Raw genomic sequence first — 10,350 nt, 5'->3', positions numbered from 1 at the left:
TAAAATATTCTGAAGAGCTTATTTGGTTCAGAGGTCAGTGACCTTTTCAGACCCTGAATGTCTCGCGCCCCCCCCCCCCTCCATCCCTAAAACACTGACAATCTGCCCAGATTACCGAATCTCATGAAATTTAAGCCATCTCTTCTCCTCGTGTCATGAAAATAAAAAGGTTATGAATCGTTTTGTCTTTTTCTCTGGATTGTTTAACGCAGAGGGAGTTGCAAAGGCATGCTGCATCAGTGCTCTCTCTCTCTCTCTCTCTCTCTCTCCCCCTCCATCCCTCCCTCCCTCTCTCTCTCCCTCTCCCCCCACCTGGTGTTTCCAAGTTCATGACAGAATTGTGCTATATATCCCTGATGTCAGGGTTCCAAGTAACACCCCCATTTTTTACCTTTGAGCCTTCAGGCCTGCCACCTGATTCCATGACAAGGAATAGAATAGTAACAGTTACAGAGTTGGAAGGGACCTTTGAGGTCTTCTAGTCCAACCCCCTGCTTAGGCAGGAAACCCTACACCACTTCAGACAAATCGTTATCCAATCTCTTCTTTAAAACTTCCAGTGTTTGAGCATTCGCAACTTCTGGAGGCAAATTGTACCACGGGTTAATTGTTCTAACTGTCAGGAAATTTCTCCTTAGTTCTAGAATAGAATATAATAAAATAGAGTAAGTAGAGTACAGTAGAGTAGAGTAGAGTAGAGTAGAGTAGAATAGAATAGAATAGAATAGAATAGAATAGAATAGAATAGAATAGAATAGAGTAGAGTAGAGTAGAGTAGAGTAGGGTAGGGTAGGGTAGGGTAGGGTAGGGTAGGGTAGGGTAGGGTAGGGTAGGGTAGAGTAGAATAGAATAGAATAGAATAGAATAGAATAGAATAGAATAGAATAGAATAGAAAAGAATAGAAAAGAAAAGAAAACAGAGTAGAGTAGAGTAGAGTAGGGTAGGGTAGGGTAGGGTAGGGTAGGGTAGGGTAGGGTAGGGTAGAATAGAATAGAATAGAATAGAATAGAATAGAATAGAATAGAATAGAATAGAATAGAATAGAATAGAATAGAATAGAATAGAATAGAATTCTTTATTGGCCGAGTATGATTGGACACACAAGGAATTTGTCGTTGGTGCATACACTCTCAATGTACATAGAAAGAAAAGATGCATTCATCAAGAATCATAAGGTACAACACTTAATGATAATCATAGGGAACAAATAAGCAATCGAATCATATTAGGAAACAGTCAATATAAATCTTAAGGATACCAGCAACAAAGTTACAGTCTTACAGTCATAAGTGGGAGGAGATGGGTGACAGGAACGATGAGAAGATTAATAGTAATGCAGACTTAGTAACTAATTTGACCGTGTTGAGGGAATTATTTGTTGAGCAGAGTGATGGCGTTTGGGGAAAAAACTGTTCTTGTGTCTAGTTGTTCTGGTGTGCAGTGCTCTATAGCGTCATTTTGAGGGTAGGAGTTGAAACAATTGATGTCCAGGATGCAAGGGGTCTGTAAATATTTTCACCGTCCTCTTTTTTGTTTATTTTTTAATATTAGTTTCCACCCATTGCTTCTTGTTCTACCCTGAGGTGCTTTGGAGAATAGCTTGACTCCTTCTTCTTTGTGGCAACCCCTGAGATATCGGAAGACTTCTATCATGTCTCCCCTCGTCCTTCTTTTCATTAAACTAGACATACCCAGTTCCTGCAACCGTTCTTCATACGTTTTAGCCTCCAGTCCCTTAATCCTCTTTCTTGCTCTTCTCTGCACTCTTTCCAGAGTCTCAACATCTTTTTTACATCGTGACAAGGAATCTAACCAACGCCTGAAAGTCCTGGTAAATTCCCTGTCCAGTTTCATAAATTCCAAAATCCGGTGGAGGCTATGTTGAATCTACTTCCCTTTCTGTTTTACTATCTCCAATCAAAGAGTAATGTCGAAGGACATTGTTGACGAAGGCTGTTTTCTGGCACCACAGCAAAGCTGAAGAAGAAGTAATGAGCCCTTCAAGATAAGGTATTATTCCAGCATTGATCTCCCGCGTCTAATGAATTATTCCTGGAACTCCCAAACATCCAACGGTTTTGTACAGCCTGAGTTGCCCTAATAAAGTTATGGTCTCCTTTGATTTGGATTTTCTTGTCTGATGCTCAACTCCACTGTTAATACTTTTTAAAATAAATCTTGGCTTCTCTTTCCCTCAGCTTAAGAAGAAGGATAATACAGGTGGTCCTCAACAATCTGGGTCCTCATTTCACCAATGGAGGACTCTCCAATACAGTAGAAAATATAATTACAGAGTTAGAAGGGTCTTTGAATAGAATGGAATGGAATGAAATGGAATGGAATACAATGGAATGGAATAGAATAGAATAGAATAGAATAGAATAGAATAGAATAGAATAGAATAGAATAGAATAGAATAGAATAGAATAGAATAGAATAGAATAGAATATGGAATGGAATGGAATGGAATGGAATGGAATGGATTGGATTGGAATGGAATGGAATGGAATGGAATATGGAATGGAATGGAATGGAATGGAATGGAATATGGAATGGAATGGAATGGAATGGAATGGAATGGAATGGAATAGAATAGAATAGAATAGAATAGAATAGAATAGAATAGAATAGAATAGAATAGAATAGAATAGAATAGAATAATAGTTGGAAGGGACTTTGGAGGTCTTCTAGTCCAACCCCCTGCCTAGGCAGGAAACCCCTACACCTGTCAACTCATCAACTACTATATACAGGTCGTCCTTGACTTAGGTTGCTGAGTGAGAAATTCGTTAAGCGAGTTTTCCCCCATTTTACAACTTTTCTTGCCACGTTGGTTAAGTGAATCACTGTGCCGTTGTTAAATGAGTAACCCGGTTGTTAAGTGAATCTGGCTTCCCCATTGACTTGGCTTGTCCAGAAGGTTGCAAAAGGGGGATCGCATGACCCCGGGACACGGCCGCCGTCATAAATGTGAGTCAGTAGCCAAGCATCTGTGTCCATGGGGATGCTGCAACGGTGATAAGTGAGAAAAACGATCACAAGTCACTTTTTTTCAGGGCTGTTGTAACTTTGAATGGTCACTAAGTGAACTGTCGTAAGTGGAGGACTGCCTGTAATAATAAGGGAAGCTAAAAGCTGGAGAATAAAATGTTCTATGGCTACTGCTTGCAACGTCTTTGTGTAGAAGCTAGAGAGCAGCTGTTAGAGACTGTCAAGAAGAGAAACCTAAAACTTCCATGCAGATTTAGTTGGCCACTCTGGAAAGGAATACGTTGGCCAAAATAGTCTTTCATTTTGGAGGAAGGCAAAGGGTTAATAAATTGTTAACATTTGCCTGGATGTATAACTGTTTCTCTGCATGGTTGTGTTGGGTTGGTGGTGGTCTCGTTTTGTTTATGTTTTCTAACACATTATTTCTTCTTGTATCCCTACTAAGCTGCCTAATGGATCCTTCGGGATAAAGAAGTATTGCATAAAGACTCTAGAGGGAAGGAGAACAATTTCCTGCCTGTGGGAAAGAATATATAACAGAAGGGACCTTGGAGGTCTTCTACTCCAACCTTCTGCTCAAGTAGGAAACCCTACCCCATTGTCCAATCTCTCTTGGAAACCTCCAGTAAAGCAATGCTACTGTCAACTCACAAAGCATCCCTGGCCTGCTCTCGAGTTGCCATAGGCAAATGGGATGGGAAGCCGACGAAGCAACATGGCAGCCAAAGACAGGAGCACATTCCAGACATATCTTTCTCAAGGCTGTCTCCCAGGGTTACCCACAGTGGCCGGAGGGGAGTGATCTCTACAACCCGCGAAATTGCTCCGTTGGCGAATGTGATTGATGACACACTCTAGGGGTGAGGGGGGAAACAGAGTCATGGATTAGGGTCGTAAATTATGTGGGGCCAGAGTTGGCTTCATTTGGGTACGTGCCGACATGGGGCTCCTAATAAATAACTGGATTTCTTTTGAAGCTTGGCTCGAGGCTGATGATTTAATTAGGGCATCTGTTGGAACCCTGACAGCCATTTGCAAAGCTGTTTCAATGGGGTGAAAATGGTGTGGACCTTTGCACCCTACATGGCCATCAGTCTATGTTATGTATTACATGGCGTATTTTCAAAGAAAGACCATAGGAAAGAAGGAGAAATACCATTTGGGGGGGTAGGAGGCCATTTGAGGGTAGGAAGCCAGAAGCTAGTTTCTTTGATGGCTTGCTTCACCGACAAGTTAGCACTCCTACCAATGAATTTAATGCCACACATGGCCACATATCTCTTTCTTCTGCAAACTTTTTCTAACTCCTTCACCCTGAAAAGTTTTGTTTCTCTTTCTTCTCCATGTTAATTGGGTTGACTTAATTACTCCATGGGGGGATGGAAGGGAGCTGTGCTGGGCCTTACCCTTTAAAACAGAGAGTTGAAAGTGAACTTCATTTCCCTTGTTTCCTTACAAACAAACCCCCTTGACACTTAAGTCCCAAATGTGGGTGATGAGACTTTGGCTTCCTCTGGAGGGAGAGAGAAGACAAAGAAAACAAACTCATTAAGAGGAGATATCCCATACGTGTTTGTTAATGAAGAACACAACAGAAGCTCTACTGGGAAGAAAGACGATTCGGGGGCTTCAGACAAAGAGTTCCTACTGATGATCTGATTTCCGTGCCTTTGAAATGAAGCAGGTAGAGTAGAGTAGAGTAGAGTAGAGTAGAGTAGAGTAGAGTAGAATAGAATAGAATAGAATAGAATAGAATAGAATAGAATAGAATAGAATAGAATAGAATAACAGAGTTGGAAGGGACCTTGGAGGTCTTCTAGTCCAACCCACTGCCTAGGCAGGAAACCCTACACCACTGCAGATAAATGGTTATCCAATATCTTCTTAAAAACTTCCAGTGATGGAGCATTCGCAACTTCTGGAGGCAAGTTGTTCCACTGGTTAATTGTTCTCACTGTCAGGAAATTTCTCCTTAGTTCTAAGATGCTTCTCTCCTTGATTAGTTTCCACCCATCACTTCTTGTCCTGCCCTCAGGTGCTTTGGAGAATAGCTTGACTCCCTCTTCTTTGGGGCAGCCCCTGAGATATTGGAAGACTGCTATCAAGTCACCCCTAGTCCTTCTTTTCATTAACCTAGACATACCCAGTTCCTGCAACCGTTCTTCCTATGTTTTAGCCTCCAGTCCCTTAATCCTCTTTGTTGCTCTTTTCTGCACTCTTTCTAGAGTCTCAACATTTTTTTACATCGTGTTATCAACAACTGTATTCACACAATGTCTTTCATTCTAGTTCTTGAATTAGTCCATTTTTCTGAGTTTGTGTACCAACCTAACCAAATAGGCCAAATTTGTACACTATGTTAAGCTACAACTCAAACCAAGGTTTTTTTTCTTCTGCATCTAGATCAAACTTTAAAGTGCCACCTTCTTGGTTTTATCATTGGCCAAAATTAAGTCATTATTGGTACACGTTTCTGGTACCAGCAGATGAGCCAGGTTCTGCTTCTCTCCCACATTCACACAGTGTGTTGTGTGATCTGTTAAGAGCCTCCATTTGAGCATATTGGTTTTACACTTCCAACAAACCAAGGTTAAGATTAACTGCCTATTGCAGGTTATGCAAATGTAATTCCTAAATGTTAACTGCTTTGATTAAGCTTGTTTATAAACACAGCAATCTTTCATTTATATCTTTGGAATTATTGCAAAAAAAAATCTAGCGATTCCTTCCTAAAAAAATCAGCTCAAGCAATTTGATACATGAAGAAGAGGAAAGTGGTTCTTTCCTTTCCTTCAATGGCCAACTGGATAGATAGCTTTACTATTTATGTTTGGGTTCCATTCCTTTTCACACACACAAACCCAAAACGGCATTCATGGAAGTTGAGAGAAATCACCTTGGAGATGGAATAATGTCTTAAAGTCATCAAGCTACCTTAGGAGTCTGTCGTCTGCATCTCCATTACTGTCTGGTTTGGCTCTGCAACCCAACAAGACAGACCCAGACTTCAGAGGATCATTAGAACTGCAGAAAAAACAATGGCTACCAACCTGCCTTCTATGGAGAACCTGTAAACTGCACGAGTCAAAAAGAGGGCTGGGAAATTATTTACAGAATCCTTGCATCCTGGACATCAACTGTTTCAACTCCTACCCTCAAAACGACGCTATAGAGCACTGCACACCAGAACAACTAGACACAAGGACAGTTTTTCCCCGAATGCCATCACTCTGCTAAACAAATAATTCCTGCAACTGTGTCAAATTAACTACGAAGACTGTAGTTCTTCTCATCCTTACTAATACCTATCTCTTCCCACTTATGGCTATATCCATGTTGCTTGTATCTTTACAATTTATATTGTTTTTATTGTTTCCTAGTATGATTTGATTGCTTATTAGTATCCTATGACTATCATTAAGTGTTGTATATTATGATTCTTGACTAATGTGTCTTGTCTTTTCATATACACTGAGAGCAAAGACAAATTCCTTGTGTGTCCAATCACACTTGGCCAATAAAGAATTCTAATTCTAATTCTGTTCTGTTCTGTTCTGTTCTGTTCTGTTCTGTTCTGTTCTGTTCTGTTCTGTTCTATGAGGAGGATAACAAATTTCACAGCACACCTAACTCCACTCGCAAGCATTTCGCCACACTATGGCGGGGCCACGAATGGTGCGGCTGGCACTAATTTCATTGTTTTCAATGGTGGTTTTCAAACTTTTGGAATTCTTCAATAACAATTATTTACTGGGTTGGCAGCAACTAGAAATGGATGGACCTCTAGGTTTTACTTCACTTCCTTTCACATCTTTTTCTTGCTTCATCGCTATTCTGCATCCATTTTCAATTCTTTATTGACACCTGCAAATAATATTCGTGCTTATTTTCATATCGGCCCCCAAAATTTGCCCCACTTTGGGCACAGCCATCTAACAATGACAGCAATTTCTCCACACCAGCTTCACAAACAATTTAGGTGCAGTGCAGATCTTTCAACTTTAGCTTCTTATATACAAGTCCAGACTTGTATATATAATCATATATAAACCTATGTCTCTATATTTGAATTTAGACCAGAATTGTAGGTAAGTCTATTACTTGTTGATTTCTTCAAGCTGGATGGAAGAACCACTGAGGATCTTTACTTAATGCTGTGCTGGGAGGAAAAACTGTTTTCTTTTAGAAACCCACAGGACCCAGTCAGGGGAGCGGGGGAAACCCTAAGCCCCCTTCTCTCCCTGTAGAGATAAATGGAGGTCTCAGGATAATTTCCAGATTTGATTTACTGTAAAAGAAGATAGAAATACAGCCTCCAAATGTCCTGCTTGTCCCAGGGATTAAGACAGGAGATATTTGAACAGGAATATATAGATATAGATAGATATATAAACCTTGCTCAGAATCTTTGCCTTCCTAAAAGGGGAGTATGAAGTTTGTGTGGTGGTAAGTGCTTGCACGCTTAATTTCTTTTTGCTAAATAACAACTTCCTTTGAAGTTTTTTAAACAAATAACTTGGGGGGGGGGAGATAATTCATTTACCAACAAATGCCAGAGACACCCGTCATTTCAAGTTACGACTGCTTATTTTCTCACTTCCTGCTTTTTTCTCCTTGCAGTTTTATGTGGAATCTGATTTCTTGGAAAGAGTACCTTACACAACATATTGAAAAATTAGTTTCATCCATCTGAACACCTTTTCAGTTCTGCTTCTGACATGTCTTGCTTCGGTTTGAGAAACCGAAGGTGAAATTGCAAGATAAGTAATAGGGTAGCCAAAGTCCTTCGAACTTAGGACAAAAAAAAATATTATTATTTTCCCTTCCCTCTCTCTTCTACTCTTCTATGGAAAAATGTGATTTAGCTGGTGAAGATAGACCATTCTGCTATTAAACTGCATAATTTTTGCAGTTTTAAAGCAAGTGGGGTACAGAAATTACAACTGGGCATTACCGCAAACCAGCAAGTCACCCCAGCCGTCCAAATATATTCTAGAAGGGGGGGAAAAACTGAATTAAGAATGGATATTAGTGTGCAAACATTGTGAGTTCTTCCGGTTCTGTTCCTAAAATTCCTACGTAAAAAATGCTTCCATTCTGAATTAAAACATCTTTTACAGTAAGAGTAACAGAGTTGGAAGGGACCTTGGAGGTCATCTAGTCCAACCCCCTTGCTAATGTAGGAGGCCTGTCCTAGGGATTCGAACCGCCGAACTGCCGACCTTTCTGATTGACAAGCTCAGTTTCTTAGCCACCAAGCCACCTATACCAAAGCTCGAGAGAGAGAGAGAAACACAGATTTTTACAAGTGTAAATTCTGCCTGTCTTGGCTTGAACACCAATAAATACCAAAGAACATTTTTAAAACATCTTGGAAATAATTGTGCAATGGGAGGGGCAATGCATTTCCATTGCGGTAGCTTGTTATTTCTCCCAAACACGTTAGGAAAAATCCCTTGATTTTTCTTTTTGCTGTACGAAGCTGTAGTAGGATATTTTGAAGTCAGTTCGGTCAGTCGGAGTTAACAATCTTACTCTCTTTTATGCATATATAAGAGCCTTGGTGGCGCAGCAGACTAAAGTGCTGTTAAGTAGCACCAGCTGCTTGCAATTACTGCAAGTTCAAATCTCACCAGGCTCAAGGTTGACTCAGCCTTCCATCCTTTCGAGGTAAGTAAAATGAGGACCCGGATTGTGGGGGGCAATAAGCTGACTTTGTATAAAAAAGAACACCGCTTAGGGGGGGCCGAAAGCCCTACTAAGCAGGTATATACAAAAAAGTATGAAGGCTATTGCGTAACACATTGTAAGCCGCCCTGAGTCTCCAGAGAAAGGGCGGCATATAAATCGAACCAATAAATAAATAAATAAATAAATAAATAAATAAATAAATAAATAAATATTAATTGATAATTTTTTAAAAAAAAAATTGATAAGCCAACTTTGCTGAGTTTGGAGGGATGCTCCTCAAAATGAGGACTTCAGTCTTGGTCATAAGGTTCTTCTCTGATTGTGCCCAATGGTCAAAACTAGCTTAGTTTGGAAAACCAGCAAATTCTCCTAAGAATTTTTGCCACTCTCGAAATAACTTGTCTGGTCCTGTTTTTGTGGCTTAGTTGCCCCTTGTAATCCTGCAGATCTATCGCTACGCAGAGGGAGCCACGGGAAACATGGAAGGCTACTACAACCACACCAGAGTCGTTGAATTCATCATTGTGGGATTCCCTCATCTTCGGCACCTCCAAACTCTCCTTTTCGTTTTGCTCCTCCTCGTCTACGTCTTCACCATCTTTGGCAATCTGTTGATTTTCACCATCATCCGTACGGATTGCCGGCTCCATACGCCCATGTACTTTTTCATCAGCATCCTTTCCTTCTTGGAGATCTGGTACACAGCAACCACCATTCCCAAGATGCTGTCTAACCTGCTTAGTGAAAGAAAAAGCATATCCTTCACGGGGTGCCTCCTTCAGACGTACTTTTTCCACTCTCTTGGAGCCACCGAATGCTACTTGCTTACCGCCATGGCCTACGACAGATATCTCGCCATCTGTAAGCCCCTGAGATACCCTTCGGTGATGACAACCAAGCTGTGTGCACAGATGGCCGCCAGTTGCTGGATCTGTGGTTTCATGTGTCCCGTCACAGAAGTCATCCTGGTCTCCAAGTTACCTTTCTGTGGCCCCAACCGGATCAAACATATCTTCTGTGACTTCCCACCGCTTCTCAGCTTGGCCTGTACGGACACCTCAATCAACGTGCTGGTTGACTTTGCGGTCAACGCTTTCATCATTCTAGTGACCTTCTCATTCATCATGGTCTCCTACGCCAAGATCATCCAAACGGTCTTGAAGATCCAGACCGCCGAGAGCCGTGAGAAAGCTTTCTCAACCTGTGCCTCGCATCTGACGGTAGTCCTCCTCTTTTTTGGAAGTATCATTTTCATGTACGTGAGACTGAAGACGAGCTATTCCTTAGAGTACGACAGGGCCTTCGCTGTGATCTACGCTGTCCTGACTCCATTAGTCAACCCTATCATTTATAGCCTTCGAAACAAAGAAATCCTGAGGGCCATAAAGAGGAGAATCCACCTGAAGAGCGTCCTCAGACCTTGAATCTCTTGGAATAGGGCTTCAGATTTAGGATCCACAATGAAATAGGCAGTGGAATTTAAACTTAAGGCTGGTGATGAGGTGGACAGCACGAAGGTCAAATTGACAATTCAGAGTTATGTCTGGTTTCTGTATTCTCTGTCCATGGTTCTGAAATCAAGTTTGCTGTCCAGTTTTTTTTCCCCACAGTTTACTTCCTCCTACTTCCTGTCTACACCTACTTTGAAACTGTAATGTGCTAATTTT

The 10,350-nt window shown here is 41.1% G+C and overlaps 1 protein-coding gene across 1 annotated transcript; it reads left to right on the top strand.

Moving 5' to 3' along the window:
* Positions 1-9,162: 9,162 nt before the first annotated feature.
* Positions 9,163-10,107, top strand: OR6N2 (olfactory receptor family 6 subfamily N member 2). Its single transcript, XM_034426163.2, has one exon. The coding sequence runs from the start codon at positions 9,163-9,165 to the stop codon at positions 10,105-10,107; it is 945 nt and encodes a 314-aa protein (XP_034282054.1).
* Positions 10,108-10,350: the final 243 nt, after the last annotated feature.

Source organism: Pantherophis guttatus, chromosome 18 (genome assembly GCF_059756535.1).
Source record: "Pantherophis guttatus breed Tessera chromosome 18, ASM5975653v1, whole genome shotgun sequence".
NCBI classification, from domain to species: domain Eukaryota; kingdom Metazoa; phylum Chordata; class Lepidosauria; order Squamata; family Colubridae; genus Pantherophis; species Pantherophis guttatus.
Note: the sequence above shows the minus strand (reverse complement) of the source record. Positions and strands in the feature narration are given on the sequence as shown.